The sequence below is a fragment of the Crinia signifera genome, chromosome 1, assembly GCF_055691185.1.
Source record: "Crinia signifera chromosome 1, ASM5569118v1, whole genome shotgun sequence".
Classification (NCBI taxonomy): Eukaryota; Metazoa; Chordata; class Amphibia; order Anura; family Myobatrachidae; genus Crinia; species Crinia signifera.
Genome location: NC_139217.1, coordinates 404,027,786 through 404,050,514, shown reverse-complemented (window position 1 = coordinate 404,050,514; position 22,729 = coordinate 404,027,786). Strand labels below are relative to the sequence as shown.

Here is a 22,729-nt window from a genome sequence, read left to right as displayed (position 1 = left end):
GAGTGATAAAGTACCAACTAGTCAGCTCCTCTCATTTTACAGGGTGTGTTGGAAAAATGGCAGAAGATTGGTTGTTAATTTTTTTTCTTCTACCAGATTTGATCAATTGGGGCCTTTATCTCTCTCCACTTTAGCTCTTTCCAAGTTTTGATAAATCTCCCCATTGATAAATAAATGTTTGCCAAATTTCCATATCTTTGTTGCAATTCAACAATGCAGATTGAGAAACCTTTTTCTGCCAGTGTGAACATCTATAGTCAGGATCAGTAGGGTTTCTGATAACCACACTGATGACTTTTCATAAGGGTAGGATACTAATCTAACAATATAGAATAGTTCTCACTACAGAACTGAAAAATTGGTTTCATTGGAACCGTCTCCACTCTAAAAAAAAATTTTTTAGAAGTTTTATTAAATCTACCCTCTAAGAATTTCTTGTGGTTAGAAAAGGACTATAGAAATGGGAAAGAAATTATATGTGAGTGAGCTTAGAGTAGAAATATCAGCCATACACTCTACTGAAAGAAAATATAACATATTTCTGTAAAATGAGTACATACACATACAGAATGTAGCATAGTAGGTAAACTAGCAATCGCTTGATGCTTCCTTAGTTTTATGTTTAGCCCCATTGGGTAAGCGCAGAAGTAGACCAATTTCCCTTTTGTAGTCCAGCTCCCAGGGCGAGATGTACTAATACTTGAAGTGATAAAATTAGTGATAAACCACCAGCCAGTCAGCTCCTAACAGACATTTTGCAACCACAGCCTGTGGCAGTTAAGAGCTGATTGGCTGGTGCTTTATCACTCTCCATTTTATCACTTCTGAAGCTTAGTATATCTGGCCTCCAGTGAGGGCATATGTTCTGGTTAAAGCTAAAATGTAATATTATAAGTGATATATGAATGTAATATTTCAAGCAATGTTATTTTCAAGTATAAGTAATAGAGTCTCAGCCATATGCTGAAGAGAAGGCTGCTATAGCTATGCCGCATTCTGTGACTTATCAGTGTTCCCTCTGCCACAAAGGAGGATAGATGTCACTTTGCTGGCTTATGAAGGATATGCGCTATCTGGGCAACTAGCCAAAATGAAGGATGGCTACTGTCTTGGCAGCACTATGTAAAAAGCTTACATGCCTGGGCTTCCAGCCAAAGTGAAGGCCTTTTATTACCTATCTACTTAGGGGAGGGACTGTTAAGCCCGAACACACGGGGCGAACCAGCTTTTTGTCTGAGCAGCGTGCATCAGCACAATCACTCAACACACATCACATTGCACCCGCAATGCACACTGTGAGTGAAACTGTGAGTGATCAGGCTGAGCGGGGCTTTGCCTATTTTTAATAGGCGAAGCCCCGCGATCTAGGGAAAGCCAGTGCAAGCCCTGATTTCCCTGCGGGCAATAGCAATGCGCTGGACTGCGCATCGCCATCCCTGCAGGGCATACACACAGAGCACCCAGTGCTCCATTTCTAAGCAATTTAGTCAGATGGCATAGAAAAGGGGTTGAAATTGCCCCATGTGTATGCCCTTTACTCTATGTGACTCTACTTACATTATAAAGAGGTGTTACCCAACCAATCTGATTAGCAGTTTTATGCTCCTCTTGTCACACTAAAGAGAGGAGCTGCATTTAAGACGGAATATGCATCAACACCTGGAGAGAGATACAGTGAAGAGACATAAAGTACAAACCAATTAGATCTTGACACTTTTCAAACACAGGCTGTAACATAGCAGTTAGGAGATATTTGTCTGGTACTTTATCTCGCTCCGAAAATTGATGCGTATGACCCTGTGACCCAAAAGAAATACCATGGAGGCCTTGTGGGGGTCCCTTAACACACCAACAGCTGTAATCGACAGTGTGAGAACTATACATGTTGTATGGGTAAAACATGAAGATAAGGACATTAGTTACATTGAGGCAGGACTTTAGTAAACTGACTTTAATATGAATTAAATGTCTGAATCCTGATATTCTGTGCAAAACTCTAGGCTCAGATATGTTTCAGGAGAAAGATAGGGGTTAAATAAACCTGGAGATATATAGGTATATCTATATTTGTGCAATAACCAAGAGAATATTTTCCTGAGGCTGAACACATAAATATTCAGTGTTAAGTATCCAATAACCTGATCACTTGTTACATTGTATTATATTGATATGGAGCTACGTAGACACAATTGCTCCCCAAATCACAGGAGTAAAATGCATTCACTAAAAATTATATAAAAAAATATAAAGTGCAGTATCCAGCAACATTGCCATACACATCAAAAACAATCTAACATTTTTGGGATGATAATCACCCTTTAAAAAGAATGAAGTTCTCTAAAATCCCAAGTGTTTGGTTCTCAGCAGAATGTTAATCCACACTTGTAACAAAGTGAATAAAAGTGACTGCCAAACCACAAAGATGCATGTACCTTCTTGGGAGAAAAGGGTTCTAAAACAAGGGGCCTGAATTAGTATGACTCGCAATTTACGAGTTTGGCCCAATCCCAATGTTGTGTGGACTGCGCCTTCACTATTATGCGCATGTCCAGCCCTCCATTGCGAATGGCTTCAGCGACTTGCATAGTTGCCTAGCTATTTGTAGTCATCGGGCAGACAGGGAGCCAGGCGCACTGGGGATACCCAACGTCTACTGGCGTGTCCACAAAAATGGTTGTTGCACCCAGAAGAATGCTGAGTGTCCCCATGCAAATGCAGGCGGGCTGTTGCCCATTCTTGGTGTCGCACGCAGCAAATATAGGTCAGTCAAAACTACTGTAATTTGTTAAAAAAAAGGGAAAAATCATTCGATGGTCGGCGACCATCAAATTATTTTTGGCCCGTGTGCTCCCGTGCGAATGGGCAACAGCCCGCCTGCATTTGCATGGGGACACTCAGCATTCTTCTGGGTGCAACCACCATTTTTGTGGACACGCCAGTAGACGTTGGGTATCCCCAGTCGGAAGAACAATGGCAAAGTATAATTTTACTAGTCTAGACATCTTACTTTTCAAGCATAGTCATTCAGCTATTCATATAAGTATGTTTCGTCAACATAAAACATCTTCTTTTTGAAATATACAAGTTCTAAGTAACTCTTCCATTTATGTTCCAGCAATTTCATTTATTGCGGTATATAATTTATCTGTCTCAGTGAAAGAATATTATTAGAAAATACACAGTTTGCCACTCGCTTTCCTGTATCTAAAATAATCCTTTCACCAAACAAGAGCATTAAACCCTCTTGACATGTGTAAAATAACTTGACTTTTAGACTAGATACAGAAATGCACAGTACATAATAAGCGACATAGGTGCTTGAATGGCGAATATGCTACTGAAGGGAAAAACAGATTAGATCGTCACTTTTAACAAGTATATGAAGTTATATTTCAGAAATTTACATATACATTACTTTTAAAAAGTTTTCGCTCTCTAATCTTTGACTGCCGGAGTTCATAGAAAAGATTACATTGATAAAAAGACTTTAATTGTTACTATTTTTCATAAACAAAATCTGCTAAATATTCACCTCTTTATGCAGATCACTTTAAAATGTTGCCTGCCCAGTAGAAGAATTTGGTCTTAAATTGCCCATACACGTACCAATAACCCGGTACTTTTTGTGCTAAAATAGCATTGCATCCCATGCACAAGGCATGCACAACGATGCTATTTTAGCACAAAAAGTACTGGGTAATCAGTACGTGTATGGGCACCTTTAGATCTCATTCCAATTCTGGCCTAACCATACAATTGAATAAACTGAAGGAAAATGTTCATAATTTGCAATGTTATGATGTCACAATTGTTAACACGTTGGTACCTGCAAGATATTGACCACAATTTTGGCTACAAGAAGGGAGAGCTAAGCAATTAGGAGGAGGGTTAGGATTAGGCTATAGGAAATTAGGCACTGGGGAGATACTGGTTCATAATTAGTAATTAATCACCCCCACAAGTCGTTAAGGGTCCTCCATAAGACATCCTTATGTCCCTGCTGGAAGCACAATGTCAAGTAAGTCCTTACTGGACCACCAGTAATTTTGTCAACATTCTAATCATGTTGACACTTTGTCAATGTTTCTTCCTTAGGACCATGTCGACATTCTCATATGGACATTACGAATGTTGACATAGAATATTAACAATGTATACCACACCGGAATTGACCATTGCTACCCTGTTTTTATAGTAGGCTTGTATTAATTTCATGACACCTGTGTGTAACCAAGGACTTACTCGACCAGTGCTATAGAAACAGGCTGAAGCTGACATCACAAACCCTCCCTGAAAGTACTTGGGTACATTTTCCCTGACACTCCAAGTAGATGAGCATCACCCACAAACAGTGACACCCACAAAAACCCGCTTCCTGTCAATCAACTTGTGTATGGCCAGCAATTAAAGAATATGCAGGATTTTATCGCTTTATGGCTTTACTCATGCAAACTATTAAACATATGCATGCGCAGACAATCGATTATTGCCCAGCCTGAGAATTCCCAGTTGTTCTGAATAACCCCCAGTGACCAAGGAAATTATCGTAATGCCTACAACTCTCAAGCTATGTCACTAATTGATTTGCCCCAATGACTATAAATTCATTGTAAAATATATGTAGATTGACAGAAGTCAGAACTGCCGGGACTCACTATTTAAATGTTCAACTGCACCGCAGCCCCAACTGTGGAGCCACCACTGATGCAGGAGGTTGACCTTCTGTTGATACATTTGAGAGTAGGCAAATAGCTACGCATGACATAAACTTGTGAATGTCTATTGAAAATGTATCGTAAAATATAAATATATCAATATATAATGTGTCATATAACCTTTCAAATAGAATAACCACAAGGTACTAACATAAAGTCTTACAATGAACAATGGCATTTATCTGTTTCTGCTCAGCTTATGATGTTGCTTATACAATTTTTATATCTGCATAGTGTTATTTGTTAGACCTCTGACAGCCAAATGCAAAATGGAAAAGAAAAGGATTGTATAATTGTTGTGTATGAACAAAATAAGCTTTGAAAACATATTCAGTAAAAAAAATACATATGTATGTGAACAGCTTTATAAACCAGACTAGAAGAAACATACTTTCAGACAATTGGAGCCTTCTCAAATTTCTATAATGTTATATACAAATGTGCCCACTCCTAACACCTTTAGCCATAGGTGCCGATTTATGTTTTTGCTGGTAGGTGCTCAAGCCAAAAATCTAGGGGAGTGGCTCCATGGTGTAGGGGCGTGGTCACAAAATAATACCAATTTATATTACGCAGCATAGTTGTCTCCAATATTCCCTTTTTACACATTACAGCAGCAGAGTCCCCCTTTTTACACATTACGGCCGGACAAGGGAGGGGGAGTGTGGTGGGATATGGGCAGGTGGGTCAATGCTGAGCTGCTCAGTGAGTGCACGGCACCGGACGTCAGATGCTGGCGCCGCCCGATGCCATCGGTTAGCGCTCTTACTGCTGCTGCTGCTGGAGCGAGCCTATGTTCAGGCTAGGGACTGGGGAGGCACCGGGCGGCTAACCCTGCCTGCAGCTGCTCCGTAAGGCGTTGGTTCAGCATGGGGACGCCGGAATACACTATATCCGCTCCGTGGGTGCTCATCAATTTCTGTGGGTGCTCGAGCCCTTGAGCACCCACAGAATCGGCGCCTATGCCTCTAGCCTCAATACACACATAGCGAGAGATGCCACCAGGACTTGTGTAACTCTATTAGTGCTGGACTTCTTAATTTGGTGAAAATGCTTCTTATTCACAAGCTATGATGCAGCAGGAGACTACGTTGATTAATTTGATATGCAACACTTGTATATTGTAAATTGAAGGAAACAGGCCTAGAAAAACATCACAGAGCAGATGTTTCTGCCAAATCAGAGTTGTGGTATGCCCCGAGTCCCACAGATAATACACTTTCAGTATGTACTCAGTCATTTCACATTCCCTTCAATATGAAATATGAGCTTAACAACAAATGGGTATTGTGCTGTGCTGCTCTACAGGACGAATATGTCACAGATGTGCCAAAGACTGAGAAAATGGCACATTGCCTGTTCAATAAGTCTGTCTTCTTACGCGGCACAAGCAGGGGAATGTCTTTCAGGCAGCTTTATGGGACGGGAAAACAAGATTTGTAAAGATAACTTTGCATTATCCACATATGTGGTAACCACACTGTTTTCCTTTCATCCAGGCAATTACAAAGTTTTCCCAATTTGTTCATTGATTGATTCCATAAGAGCCCCACTATGGGAACACGTTAGAATGAATAGATGAGAACTTAAGCCTGCTCGTCTACAGACGTGAGAGAGAAATAACCAACTGTCGTATTTAATTACTACAAACTATGTTGGTTTAATGTTTTGGCTGAAAAGAAGATTAGTGTTTGCAAAGATGGAACAAAAAAGTCTTTATACAGCTAATTGTAAAATAACGGCCTGATCTTAAAATCCATCTGTATTTACTAGCTGTTACTGCTCCTGGGCTCAGTTGTACAAATGACGGCAAGACTGGCAGGTTATTATTTAGATTAATAACAAGAGAAGAACCCCCCCCCAAAAAAATAAAAAATAAAAATAAAATAAATAACAGAACTGTAGATTAAATGGGGAAAAAATAGAGTTAATTGTTAAGAAAAATTCATTGTGCACATCTGCATGAACAGAAGATTCTCCAAAAAGTCTTTCAGATTGGATCTCAGTAATGATGTGCTAAGTAATTACTAATTAAGCCCACAAGTAACATTATTTACTATTGTATCAATTTTGTGGATTCAGTATTATGTTATTTTTATTATTATTATTATTTTAGAAAGTTTAGATATTATGCAGAGTGTCAGGATTCCAGTCTTCTGACTGCTGACATCCCTTCTGTCAGGATTTTCAGTCACTACATCCCTACATACACTACACACTACATAATAATTGTGACGTTTTCCATTTTTCATATTAAATAAAAGGAAAGAGAAAGATCTATATTGTACAATTATATTCTCTTTAAAAGTATCCAAATGACATCATCATCAACTCAATTGTAAAGGCATTTTCAGTAATGCTCATTTATCCAATGGAGGTAGTGCAGTCAGATATTTATACTCGGTGTACTTTACCATTTCCCTAAATGGCACCTTTTATTCAAAGTAAAAATGTCACCTTATAATAGTTTTTGGATTGTGACTTAGCATTTTGATATAAAATGACTCAAAAATGTATCCCCCCCCCCCCCCCCTCCCCTACGGATTCTCGCTGTCTTTTGAATTTTGAAATTGTCATGGCTAATGTGTAATTAATGATTCCTGGGCTGAACCTCATTAGACAAGCAGGTTTGGATTTTCATTTAGTGTTTCTTTTTTTGAGGTGCATAAATTGTAAGATAAAATGTAAGCCTAAGTAAGTACATTGGCATGGTTTTAAAATTGATTTTGTCTGTGTAACAACTCCAAAGTCACGTTAGCAGCCTGCCCCGGTGTGCTCTGAAATCTGCTCCTGCTCGCTGTGTCCAGATGATTGCAGTCAGCCTGGCACATTTTCTCCGCCCCATAATTCATGGCCATTTTATATTTTACTGTATTTCTGTCAGAATTGCAAATCCTGTCAACAAGCTTTATACAACACAGAAATACATTACAAGCGCTACACAGCAAATGTGAACTACCTGAACATGCTTTTTCCACAATAGACTTTGTTTTGTTTGATCTCAGACACTGACTGCTTTGTTGATTAACCTCTTGGCTTTTCTAAAAATGGATTACATTATCTCATGTCTCCACTGTATCATTTTATCAGAGAGACAACAAATCAAACTCGCAGTGGTCCCCTGCACTCAATTGGAAAGCACCGTTAAATATGTGTTTTTTTTTCTCAAATTAATTCTTGAAACCGTTAATCTTTATCTAGGGGTCCATAATAACTGTTTTGTTCTCGATGACAGTTTGAAGGAAAAAATGTATTCCAGAAAGTACTTTGGCAGCCACTCTGCTTGTTATTAAACATGGAAAAACGGTTATGATTAATATAGATTACTAATTCCACTTTTAAAGCACAGACGTGACAGACACTAATTTATACTGTTTCGCTTCAGCTAGTACAGGCTATTGTAAAATAAGTTTCCGTGTCATATCATATAGCTGCATTCTTCTCAGGAAAGCTACCACAGGTGCAGTTTAACACCCCAGTAATCCTATATATAAGTACTTTGAAATATTAACATCTACAATACATTTAGAATAAGTTGAGGTAATATAAAACTGAAGCTCATTTGTTGTCCTCTGCTGGCTAGACACGGTGTGACGCGATGTTCTGAAATATTTTAATCACTTTTGACTTTCATAGTCTGAACACAGACATGCAAAACTAAAACAAACAGAAGAATGCACACTCCGCCATTACGCGTTTCATAAAGTATTAGTCACAGTGTAATCTATCATATTATAGAGAATGTTCAGGGGTTTCACAAAAACAATAAATATTCTAAAGGTAAAGATATAAGTATGAAGTAAATATTATTATATCATTTGTTATAAACCTCTTTTCTTCACTTTAGGAAATAATCAGTCATGGCTGATGCCAGTACATATTTTGTAACAGATTGGTATCATGGCAAATTACAAACATTATATTACGGATCAAGGTCCCAACTGTGTGGAGTTTACATATTCTCCCAGTGCTTGCGTGGCCACAATCTAAAAAAATAGTGGTTAGTTAACTGGCTGCTAACAAAACGAATGAACCTTAGTGGTGTGTGTATGTACAGTACATGGGCAGACTAGATGGGACAAGTGGTTCTTTTCTGCCGTCAAATTCGATGTCTCTATAAAGTATCTAGACCGTGGACAGCTATAGTAATGGGGCTATATAGCACAATTTCCATGGGTAGACACCAAGCCTTCCCTTGGCTGACTGCACAGAGCTGCAACCTCCCCCTTCATGGACTACTCAAAGTTTCCAAATCCCATCACACCTGGTAATCTGAAAGACCCCCCTCGTGGACAACCCAGAGCAGGTAGGCACTTACCATCCAGGCCGCATTGGCTCCTTTTTATCTCTTAGAAGTGTGGTTCTACAATGCTGCCCCATTTGTTCTACTGCCCAACTCTGCCTTGTCTCCATTCACTAATGCTGGGAGAAGCATGGCTATGGTGCAAACATGTTTCCCAGCTTTAGGCAAGATGGAGGTAGCAGAGGAAAACACATGTGGCTGTAGTGCAGCTGCACAACGCTAATAGATAAAAGCAACAAACAGCGCTCAGCAAATACAGATGGAGCCATCCTCATATAGCCCTTTAAAAGGAGTAAGTGAGCCAGAGCTGTCAGACTTAATCCTCTGCTAGTCCTCTACTGTTTTTTTCTATGTATTGTATTGCAGTTGAGAACAATAGATAATATTAAGCCTTGGTGAGCCATGGATCACCCTGGCTATCCTGAGAAGGCTGGTTGAAAAAGGCTCCATCTTTAGGTGCTGGGGATTTAATTAGATGTGATTGGACCTTATTTTTAGGTAAGGGTCAGGAAACATTATACCCATTGCCATCTGCACCATAGATAGGTGTGCAGTGGGCATAGCTTAACATTTGTTACACCTATAGATACGTCTCCATTTTTCATTCCATGTGTATTTATCCAATTTCTAAAAAGATTGTTAATGTACTAATTAATTATATGGAAGCATGTGTATGGTAGTTTTAATATTTTATATCTGTTTTTGTAAGCTTTCGTGTAAACATATTCTATTCTTAAATATATTTATTTATTGGTAAGAAAGGGAGGCAAAATGAGTTTATTGCTTGTATAGCATATTCACAGCCTTAAATGTTATGGTTCAGTGGCTCCAAACCTCGTTCTTCTAGTGCCCCAACAGGTGTTATTTTTTTTTAGGAATCCACATAGAATCACAAGTGAAATAATTCGCTCCACCTGTGGATCTCTTAAAATGTGTCCATAAATAATGAGTACACTTGTGCACCTGCTGGGTAACCTGGAAAATGTGAACTGTTGCGGGTATTTGAGGAACGAGGCTGGGAATCACTGTTCTGTACATGAGCCTAAAAAAAAATAAAAAGGGGCACTTGACTAGCCAAAACATTGTCTATATTTGAAATGATTAAATAAACACTTTGGTGTTTGATTCACAATATTTGTGTGCTGCATTTTCCATACATAAATATATTATATATACATTTAATTTTTTAATTATTTACTTTATTAGTAGAAACATCTACAATTTTTGTATGAATAATTTTGCTTTTCTACATGTTTAGATGAACTATAACAGATTTTCATTTTAGCCAGTACACATGGTGAAGCAGCTGCTTAAGTAATATGCGTTTGTAAAGTACAGGGTAGTATATTGTGATAGGTTATGTGGTTCTGTTCCACACAGTAGATGTAAAATGTATTTATTTTTTCGCTGTCATGTTTGTATATATAAAGTATTCTTGAAGAGTTAGAGCTGCATAAAAAGAAAGCACATGGATGGCACTGAACCAATGGGCTACATCTAATTTATTCCAAATGCCTGTCGAAACCATTCTTTTTTTTTACATTTGTTCAGTGTTCCATGTTGCACTGAATACATTTCGCATTGTAGAGCCAATAGGGAAGGTCTGACCCGTACATGGGTTGATTCATCAGCGTGAAGAAAATAATAACAAAGGTATGCATATTTCAGCATTTGCCATTATGAACAGCCAAAAATATATTCATGAAATTATTTTATTTTAGCATTCGCTTTTTGTCAAGTTTGATTCCAAATAAAAGGAAAATGTAATGATGACATAAATGATTCAAAGTTGAATGAAAGTGAATACGTATACATATACTGACTTCCCTTTGTCTGTTACATTTAACCACTTTACTGACAAACTATTTTTTCTAAAAAAAATATTTTTTTAAGATTGTGAATTTTTTGTATTATCAAAAGATGCAAAATATGTACTCCCTTATAAGTCTCTCCCTTATATTTGTATTCCAAAAAACAAAATATTCCAAAAACGTGGTTTTTCAGAATATTTCATATTTCTTTTTTTTTTTATTTCCACACCCCTTTTTTCACAGTTACCTCTTCAGTCAGCATCATCTCCAGTCCCAGGGGTGCATTGCGCAAGTGTGTGATCATGCCGGTGATGTCACCGGTGCGCCCGCGCACTCACCCAATGCACCTCTGGGACCGGAGATGCTGCTGAAGAGGATCCTGAAGGCCGTTGTGGATGCCAGGGGACACCTTGGACATTGGGAGACCATCGAGACCCCACCAGGGGACCAGGTAAGTATGGAAATAATATATATATTCCAAAATGCTTGTGGTCCCAAGTATTTCAGATAAGGGATACTCAACTCTTTCTCATTCCCTCATATAGGGCCCGATGCAGAGAACTCAATTGACCCTGACCAATACACAAACTATATGAGTCATATAGGAAAAAACATATCTATTATAGAATATATTTATATTGAGATATAATCCTAATACATCTGCAGCAGGTTCAGGGGCCTTAAACTGCAGATGTAGAGGCACTGACCTACTACTGATCATAAATATAGTCTGATGCCTATTGTGTATGCAGTCCCACACACTTGCTCAAACATCTTTCCTGTAGAAGGTAAAATCTGTCAAAGACCAGGGCACACCATATGGCTGACTGCGCGAGTCAGTCTGTTATGCATAGCACACCTGTCTGTTAGAATATACAGTAGCACTTCCACTGTGTGTGGGGCTACTCATAGTATATACAGCAGAGTCGTTTTATTGCCTATTTTAGAATCAGTAGAAATTTAGTTCATATAAAATACACATTTCTGCCTCTGCATAACACTACTACATTATCCATACACCAAACTGTTATTAAAATGATGTTCCTTTATCAGGCTAAAGCAGAATGCAGATTGAAAACGGCACATTATTTAGTGTAAATCAGACAAACGGCTAATAAGTAACGTATTTATCTATTCCTTTATCTCACTGGCCTGGACTAAGTTAATTGTATTTTACAAATTGATTCATTGAATGGGCTTACAAAGCTAGCTGAATTCAGGGATATTTATTTTATGTGAACTGAACACACTGGAAATGCATTCAATCAGGTTTAGCATGTTAGTACTTTAATTTGCTGCAAAACCTATTTTCCATGGTTCCTCCATGTGAATAGGTCTTTTTAAATATTGTAATATTCTAATAACATTTGCAGAAGATTGCGGTGATTTGCAGAATATAAATTCATATTGGCACCTATTCTACACAATTTATTTTACATGTGACGTCTTAAAGTATTTACACAAAAGCTTTTCCTTTATTGTTGTGAAATCTTATTAATGAAAAGGGACAATCACAGAATTTAAAGAATTGAAAGAATTGCCTCTGAAAACATATTTATTAATAAAATTCAAATTGTATAGGTATTCTAGACAACGTCTAGGTCGACAGTCACTTTGTCGACCACTAATGGTTGACATACCCTGTCAACACTGCCAAAAGGTCAACAAGCAAAAAGTTTATATTGACATGGTCGACAGTGAAAAGGTTGACACGAGTTTTTCATTATTATTTTTTTAGACCGTCTTGGTTCATACCAAGACGGTCATCGCCATGCTTTGGGCATAGAGTTAGATTATAAAAGTGCACAGGGTGCAGCATGGCACCATGTCCAAAGCATGGAGAGCACACTTATATGGTGTCCATGTCGACATAACATGCGAGCAGATGTGTATGCTTACACATGCGCTCATATGCGGCCGCACGGAGGAAACATCATTCTATGGTGGTTCACTAACTAATGATTTTACTTCCCTTCATATATAAATGTAAGTCTATGCTTTCTTTTATCCTTAACAGTGATGGCCGAAATGGGGGCAGGAGATGACATCATGTGATGTTAGCTGCCCAACCCAAGCATGCATGGACACACCCATAAAACGCTGGCCAGACCCCAGCGACCGCCGCCTGCCTTCCCATAATTGAGTAAACACCTTGGAAAGTGTGAAACTGGCAAAGGCGTTCGCTCCTGGGGTTTGCAACATGCGCATCGGGATCGAATTCAGACCTTAGTGCTCTTAGACTGTAGGAGATTTATTGCCAGCCCGAATGTTCAGGCACATTTGTGTGCCATCATAACAGGTAAGAATGTCCCAGGTTGTCAGTAGCCGCCCCATAAATTCCGTTAGCTACAATGCCACAAAACAGGAAAAAGATGCAGACGCAAAAAGGTAAAACATACAACAAAAATAAAAACATGACAAAAGTCATATCAGAAATACAGCTAATTATGGGTCAAAAGGTATTAGTAATAAGTAACAAAGCTTCCTTACAGCCAATAAAAAGTATGTTTGCTCTGTGTATAATAATTCTGTAAAAGCTGCTCTTCACACTAACCGGGAGAGATTTATAAAAGCCACGTCCCAGTTTTGGCTTCAAAGCCTTGATTTTTTTTTTATATAACCACATATTAGAAAGTCAGTTATATAACGATGTGGTTTTGTTTCTTTGTACTATTATACAAGCAAAATTAATTCTGCTCATTCCAGTTCTGTCAGAACACTGGTTTACAGATAAATCATGACAGGCGAGCAGGGAAGCAGGAACTTAATGAAGCATCAAGCCACAGTTCTCTGGCGTGGTACCATCTGTAGGTACTGGTTCCCATTTCAGTTTGTTTTCTGTGTGATGTCAACATAGAGATTTAACATTGAAAAGGCATGAAAATATGGCCTTCAAAACTGTAATAATATTTAGCATAATTATCTACCGCTAAAGGAAACAGACAGCATGTGCTTTATGCGGGTGACAATATAGAAGAAAAGTAGAATTCCATCTGGAGGACCACAAGGGGATTTTCTGAGGTAAATGAAACCATATGCAAAGTTACCAAATCTATTCCCACTCTAAGAAATTGGTAATCATTTGATCAAAAGGATTTCAGTTAATACTTATTAATGGAAATTTTTTTTTTTTTTTTTTTACTTCTTCATTCTCACTTCTCCTGCCACTTGGGTCTAAGAACCTACAGTATTGTAATTGCTTCTTTTACGGTGATGTTGGCGTCTAAAGGGGAAATGTGGTACAGGAGCTTGCGATATGCAAGCACCAGAGTTATTCAGGCTCAAGGCCCCCACAAAAAATAGGCTGTCATCATAACAGTATAATGGCGACCAGTTGTCTAGCAGGTCGCACAGATGGCAATACATCCTTTTTTCTTAAAACTGTATTTACAAAATAATGCTATTTTTACACTTTTAAAAATTTACTAAGTCTAAGAGTGAGAAACTACCAACCAATCAGCTCCTTATATTTTTCAAGCACAGCCTGTAACAAGGCACTTAAATGCTGATTGGCTGGTACTTTATGTCTCTCCACTTTATCACTCTCCAAGACATAGTACATCTTCCTCTTATAGACACATTAAGGCTGATAGTAAAGGTTGTGTACATACCCACATGTCTATGGCCACACCCATATGTCTTCCACCTTATTATGTATGTTTTCTCCCTCATATACTCTGTGTATTGTACATACAGTATACACCATGGGGCAGTGTTTGTGTAGCTCAGTAGATCATTGTGTGTGTGTTTGTGTGTGGGTGGGTGAATGCATGACTATGGGGCAGTGTGTGTGTTTGGCTATGGGGCAGTGTGTGTAGCTGGGGGGGCATTGTCTGTGTGTCTGTGTGTGTGTGTGTGTGTGTGTGTGTGTGTGTGCGCGCGCGTTGGTCGGTGCATGCGTGGCTATGGGGCAGTGTGTGTTCAGCCATGGGGCAGTGTGTGTAGCTGGGGGGCATTGTGTGTGTCTATGGGGCAGCATGTGTGTAGCAATGGTGCAGGATGTATGACTTTGGAGCAATGTGTTTGTGTAGCTATGGGGCAACATGTGTGGCTATGGGACAGTGTATGTGCCTATGGGGAAAGATGTTTGGTGTGGCTATGGAGCAGTATGTAAGTAGTGGTGTGGAGCATCCTATTTTGTCAGTACTGGGATCCACAATTTCTGATGGCAACCCTGACAGCAATAACTTATGAGATAAAACTAGGTTGGTTTTATTGTTTCCTTTATTGTTGTTTTAAGACTGTAGATGTTCCATTCAGTGACAGAAGTAGACAGGGCTTAATAAACTTGTTTACAACCTGAAGTTATCAGAGATAAATGTATTACTGATTAAAACCGATTACAAAATTGTATCCGTTGGCACAAATGGCATAGCAGTCTCTATATATGAGAATTATTGTCTTCTACGAGACATATAGGGTGGAATGTAATGCTGCCCGAGTTCGGCATTAGTGTGGGATGCCGAAAGATCTCTCAGGTTTTTTAAAGGGACAATCACTTACAAGGCAACACCATGCCTTGTAAGTGATTGCCCCTTTAAAATAACGCCTGAGTTCAGCTGCATCCCCCACTGCCCCCAAACTTGGGTGGCATTACCCATGTTATGTAATCCCACATTCAAAACAGCTATTATCATGCTCATGGAATACTTGAATGAACTATGTACCTATACCTACTATTTAACTGTGCCCACATTTGAAAATGCTGAAATGTGGGCATGGAAATATTTATGTGCTGGCCAGTAAATATAGCTGGATTGGCAGATTGGCAGATACAAAGATCAATCTGTGACATGCAGAATGAACTGTCCTACATTAAATGTCTCCACAGAATAGCCTGTCCTGGCCAGAAAATAGCAGCTATGCATGCTAATTCAGCTACCCTACACATTGACTTCATTTTTAAATTATCTACACCTCATCATGACATCCTTCTAACGGGAATGAACTGAACACAATTCCTTCTTCTGTATAGTCCTTTGGGTCACAAGTGTCATGTTAGACAAGGAGATGAAAATATCTCCAGCTTACTAATGAGAAGTATATTATCATACAGGAAGTGCCGTATCATTGTTGATTTCTTAGGTCAAAATTACAGGCCACAGTTTGCAAGAGAACAAGATGCATTAGGAATCAGGATTCTACTCCCCTGACAGCGAAGAGAACTCTTAAAAGCTGCCAATGGTGAATCAAACATAGTTCAGATTTAAGTTTGTATAAAGTGTAGACAGTTTCTTCTGCCTTTGGAGTTGATATATTTAATCAAGTAGTCATTTAAGTTTAAATTACAATATGAAAGAGGCTCAGAGCAATTTACATCAGGGAGATGGGACATTTCTGCATCATTGAAAGTCTAAGCATCCAATCTTCAGCATTGTTGTTAAAAAAAAAAAGTGTATGTACAAAATGCGCAAAAGAATCCTATAACTTCAATTGGATTAGTCCACAGGTTCTCAAACTCATCCTCATGACCCTACAGTATACAAAAAAACATAAACTGTGGGGGTCCTGAGGACCGCATTTGAGAACCACTACATAAGATTGTTTGGTACTTGTGAGTTAACTGGGCGCCCGATTTCTAAATCGGGTCGGATCGGGCACATCGCATCGCATCGCATGCGACCATCGGATGCGATGCGATGCGATGACCCGATTTTTCCATAGGAATCAATGTTAAAATGGACTGACTCCATTTTAACATGGAATTCAATGGGAAAAGGGGTCCTTTTCATACCCCTACTATCCAAGTGGGCATGGAGTTGGATATAAACCTGTGGCGAGCGTAGCGAGCCACCGAGCCCGAAGCGTGGCGAGCGTAGCGAGCCCCGCGAGGGGACACAGAATACCGTCCCCTCGCGGGGCTCGCTTCGCTCGCCACGCTTCGGGCTCGGTGGCTCGCTACGCTCGCCACAGGTTTATATCCAACTCCATGCCCACTTGGATAGTAGGGGTATGAAAAGGACCCCTTTTCCCATTGAATTCCATGTTAAAATGGACTCAGTCCATTTTAACATTGATTCCTATGGAAAAATCGGGTCATCGCATCCGATGGTCGCATGCGATGCGATGCGATGCGATATCGCATCGCATCGCATCTGATTGTATGCCTTAACTTAAGGCATACAATCAAAAAATCGGGCGCCGAGATAACTCATAAGTACCGATTGTTTTTATAAAACTGTATCAAAAAAGTAAATGATATATTAAATTACCAAAAACAATAGAATGTATCTAGTACTATAACATATTTGAAACAACATACCCTATAGGGCATACAACTCAAAGTAAAATTGAAACACTTAAGACTTTAGTGCATTGCTGCAGATAATGGTCACTCCATCCGCTAATGTACTGTAAGTCTCGTTATATAATGATGATATTTTATAATGTGCTGAGGCTGCCTCCATGGATATCATATTTGTACAAATCTTCACACGTCCATTGTTGATCTTATAAATTAAATCTCATAACTAGATTAATTTACTGTTTGGGCTGCCAGCTAATACAGCTGTGCCTAAAGGGGGATGCAGTCAATTAACCCCCCAAAAATACTGATGGTCAAAAACAACAACAACCTTTGGCAGACAGTCAAAATACCAGTACAGTATGTTCAAAATGCCGACATTCCTTATGCAGGCATGGTCAAAATGTGAACATTTAAAAAGTCAACATGTCAAAAAGTCAACATTAGTTTTTGAATTTTCATTTGAAACCCACTTGTTCTTACTTAATGATCCAAGTGTGTATAAAGCTAGATTACAAAAGTGTACCCGAAGCATGAAGAGCACAGTGAACCATGCGAGGATAAGCGAGGATAAGTGGCACACTTATACGGTGTCCATGTTGACAAAGTTAACCAAAATGCTGACTTTTTTGACATGTCAACATTTTAAATGTTGCCATTTTGACCATGTCGGCATTTTGAACATGTGAGCACAGTATATTGAATATCAGCATTTTGAACATGTCAATATTTTGAATGTCTGTCAATGCTTGTCAGTATTTTGAATGCTGGGAAATCATACTGAACCACCTCAATGTTACATATTTTTATTCTACACTCTTATTAGTTGTTTTAAATAAACAATGTATGCTAAAAAGAAAATTACTTGTTTTCTAGAAAACATGTTTACTTAGGGACAAATTCAATTATTCATGTGTAATTACCCCAAGCTAATTAATCTTCCAGGGCTATTTAAATATAGCCCACAGAAGCCCACAGGCTTAAGTTAACTTATTTTTTAAATGTTCTGATCATGAGCGCTGCAGACCTGTTAACCCTTAGCTGTGGGAACTTATCAAGAGTCCATCGGCTAACAGGCATTAGCGGGAAATTTATAGCATGAGGAAAGGGGGCTGTAATTGAATAGTGGCGCTGCTTATTGAATTCAGCACGTAAAGTGTTCCATAGGTTAATAAGAACCCAATTTACATTACCTTTATGCACTTTTTAAATAGTGTGTAAGCGAGATAGCACTTGCTTACCTCCAGCGACAAACTGGGCCACCGAATCGGCTTGGCATTTGTGCACACGCATGCATGCGCTGCCTCTCTCGGCTTGCAGGAACTCAGCGGTGCACAGAGAGAGAGCTGCCGGACCTTCCGCGAGTCCATCGTCTCTCTTTGTGCACCAATCAGGAAGCAGAGCCTCCACCTTACAAGAAGAAATCAGCCCACCTGGCTATCGGCCCCTCTGGCATTTGCCAGAAGTGCCAAATGGCCAGTCCGGACCTGCTTACCTCCCATGAGTACAAATTACTGATTGTCAAAATGGGTGCATGCTGTTAAAAATGAATTGACCTCAGAATGCTGGTTAATGAGGGATTAGCGTTTATGTTTATTAATATATTATATAATGGGCCTGATTCTGCTTTACTCGCAAATAATATTTGGTTCGCTAATGGACAAAACCATGTACACTGCCGGTGGGGCTGATGTAACATGTGCAGAGAATGTTAGTTTTGCATGTGGTTTTTACTTCAAAATTTTATCTACATTGCAGTGTAAAAATAAAGCAGTCAATATTTACCCTGCACAGAAACAAAATAATTGACCCAAATCTAATTCTTTTTACATCTGTCCCACCTGCAGTGCACATGGTTTTGTCCATTAGCAAACCAAATGTTCTTTGTGAGTGAACCAGAATCAGGCCCAATGTCTTGTTTACTAGTGTAATAAGCACAGTGTCCATCTGTCAAATAAAGCAAAACTACTTTTTCAATTTTCATATCTTCAAACCGCTCAATTTATACATTTGTCTTGTAGAAAAACAGAATAAAAAAAAACTACCTCACCTAAACCTGTATTTTTATTTATTTGCGTTCTGTACATATAACCCATGTTGCTCCTTTTACATGGTGAAAGCACACACATTTGCAAAATGTAATGCAATCTAACAGGAATAGTCTTGGAAAGGGGGTGGGACCATACCTTGGTCGAGCAGCATTTGACAACATCTCACAATGCATGGTCATGTCTAAGCATCCTGGCTGAGCAGAAGGCTGGGAGGCGGAGCTGATCGGCCATTAGTTCATACACAGCCAGATTGGCCCTTCTGGCATTTGTCAGATTGCCAGTCCAGCCGTGCAACCTAACAGTAGATGTATTAAACTCCATATTTTGCAATGATATTTGAGATACATGTGAGCTTATTGTATTTGGAAACCAGAAAGACACATTCATCAGTTGGTGATGAGATCAATGTAATAGTTCCAGAGCAATCATTTTTGGAAAACACTGTCAGGTTAACTTCGATCCAAAATGTAGGGGGGTATTCAATGTGCCTCCGCTATTTCCAATGGGGGAAATAGTGGCGGCTCCCTATTTAATGCTGTCCTTAGTGACAGCATTGAAGTGGGAACACGGCAGAACGGGCCCGACTTTAAAAGCTGTCGGGCCAGTTCTGCCAATGACGGCTGTGGATTGTCGCGATCCCGGCCGCAGATCGACAATCCAAGGCCGTTTTCGTGGCCATGCCCCTTTGCGCCGATCGGCAGACAGGACATTGAATCCTGCCTGTCGTTCAGCTGTCAGGCTGACTGCATACGGGTCAGGATCACGGCTGTCAGCAGGGATCGACAGCCGTGATCCTAGATTGAATACCCCCATAGTCTAAAAAGTATGTATTGCATTTTTTTCTTTATACTGACATACATGGTTAGAGTATAAAACAAGTGGACGATTGCCGCCCCTCCAATTATGCAGTGCTAGTCATGAGCCTACTTTACATTATCCTAAAACAAATCTGGGACTGAGTGTCATCTACACTCAAGGGAGGAAGGCAATAGTAAAGTGATCATTGCATGTATAAGGGAATCTGAATAAAAATAATTGATCATATACTTACATATATAGTAATATTCTCTTCCTGGTCTAAATTCAAATCCTAATGAGAAGGGTGTGAAGAGTTGGAATTTTTCTGAAAACTTTAGTGGTCCATTGGAGGAGTGGGGCCGATTGCACTCCCATCTTTTGAAGCCTTTGGATGTATGATCACAGGAGCTGTAGCCATCAAAGTTCACCATGAATAAAACGTATCGTTCAGTTCTATCTTCAGGTACGGAATCTTCATAATGAGGGCAGAATACATCTAGATAATCGTTGATACAGACATCAATGTGATAGTCACCTCTCATGAACCTGCCATTAGAGGAAGAAAGAAAAAACGATGGTTAATATGGTTACTAAAGTAATTCTGATACATGTACATATAGCTAGAAGCAAAATGCTGTACATTATGTAGGATCACTGCAATAAGACAGGATCTAGCTAATTTATTTACTAACATCTAAAAGATATGTTGGAACATCAATTGCAAATAATAATGATGATGATAATAATAATAATAATAATAATAATAATAATAATAATTATTATTATTATTATTATTATAATAAAGGTTATATGCATAAAAGTATCATTTAAAAAATACTGAAATAAACACAATTGTTCCGAAGAAGGGCTTCTATAGAAAATATATACAGGTTACCCAGATCCAATTGTCTAAAATATGATTGTTATTAAACACTGTCAAGCATCATTGTTATTAATAAACTAGGTGATTCATCGCGCCCTACGGGCGCTCTTCACACCGTCGTAAGGGGCTGCGCCCCCTAAATTTGTGAACGTTTGTATATGAGAAATATGGTTAGAATTGTATGAAAGATGCCCTGTATTGGAACTTAGGTGTCCGCGAATCGCGGGAGGGGGGGTCGCGGAGGGTGCCGCGAATTGCAGGAGGGGGGGTCGCGGGGGGTGCCGCGAATTACAGGAGGGGGGGTTGTGGGGGGGTGGATGCTGCGAATCGCGGGAGGGGAGGGATTGCAGAGAATCGCGGGAGGGGGGTCGCGGGGTGGATTGCCGCAAATCGCGGGAGGGGGGTTACGGGGGCGGGGGTTGCGGCGAATCATGGTAGGAGGGGTCGCGGGGGGTGTGCCGTGAATCACGGGAGGGGGGGTCACGGGGTGGGGTTCCGAGAATCGCGGGGGTGTGTGTGTGTGCCGTGAATCGCGGGAGTGGGGGTTGCGGGGGGGGTGGGGGGGGTGTGACGCGAATCGCCACAAGAAAAAATCAACACAGAAAGGTCAACACATGTAAATGTTGACATAAGTGTGGCACTTCATTGGTGTCCATGTCGACACATGAGAATGAATATGAAAATATTCAAAAAATGAAAAAAAAAACCTTCAAAAACTCATGTCAACCTTTTTCATTGTCGACCATAGCCATGTCAGTGTTTTCCATGTGCAATTTAATTCTGGAGCTGCCGCGAATCGCGGGGGGGTGCCGCGAATTGCGGGAGGGGGGGTCGCGTGGGTGCCGCGAATCGCGGGAGGGGGGGTTACGTGTCGGGGGTTGCGGCGAATCATGGGAGGGGGGGTCGCGGGGGTGTGCCGTGAATCACGGGAGGGGGGGTCACGGGGTGGGGTGCCGAGAATCGCAGGGGAGGTGTGTGTGTGTGTGTGCCGTGAATCGTGGGAGTGGGGGTTGTGGGGGGGGGGTGTGACGCAAATCGCCACAAGAAAAAATCAACACAGAAAGGTCAACACATGTAAATGTTGACATAAGTGTGGCACTTCATTGGTGTCCATGTCGACACATGAGAATGAATATGAAAATATTCAAAAAATGAAAAAAAAAAACTTCAAAAACTCATGTCAACCTTTTTCATTGTCGACCATAGCCATGTCAGTGTTTTCCATGTGCAATTTAATTCTGGAGCTGCCGCGAATCACGGGGGGTGCCGCGAATTGCGGGAGGGGGGGTCGCGGGGTTGGGTGCCGCGAATCGCGGGAGGGCGGGGTTCACAGGGGTTCCGGTGGGGGGTTGCCGCGAATTGCGGGAGGTGGGGGGTCACGGGGGGTGCCGCGAATCGCGGGGGGGGTTGCGGGGGGTGTGACGCGAATCGCCACAAGAAAATATCAACACAGAAAGGTCAACACATGTAAATGTTGACATAAGTGTGCCACTTCATTGGTGTCCATGTTGACACATGACAATGAATATGAAACATTCAAAAAATGAAATAAATCTTCAAGAACTCATGTCAACCTTTTTTATTGTCGACCATAGCCGTGCCAGTGTTTTGCATGTGCCATTCAATCCTGGGGCTGCCGCGAATCGCGGGGGGTGCCGCGATTTGCGGGAGGGGGGGTTGCGGGGGGTGGGTGCCGCGAATCGCGGAAGAGCAGGGTTCATGGGGGTTCCGGTGGGGGGTTGCCGCGAATTGCGGGAGGGGGGGGGGTCGCAGGGGGGTGCCGCGAATCGCCGGAGGGGGGGTTGCGGGGGGTGTGACGCGAATCGCCACAAGAAAAAAATCAACACAGAAAGGTCAACACATGTAAATGTTGACATAAGTGTGGCACTTCATTGGTGTCCATGTCGACACATGAGAATGAATA

At 40.4% G+C, this 22,729-nt stretch overlaps 1 protein-coding gene across 5 annotated transcripts in view; it reads right to left on the bottom strand.

The window, feature by feature from the left end:
* EFNA5 (ephrin A5) overlaps nucleotides 1–22,729 on the bottom strand; it is a 350,956-nt gene that overhangs the window by 42,931 nt on the left and 285,296 nt on the right. For all 5 annotated transcript variants that reach the window (XM_083151700.1, XM_083151704.1, XM_083151702.1 and 2 more), the window contains one exon: nucleotides 20,176–20,468. In XM_083151700.1, the coding sequence (XP_083007826.1) occupies nucleotides 20,176–20,468 (293 nt within the window). The remainder of the gene's footprint in view (nucleotides 1–20,175; nucleotides 20,469–22,729) is intronic.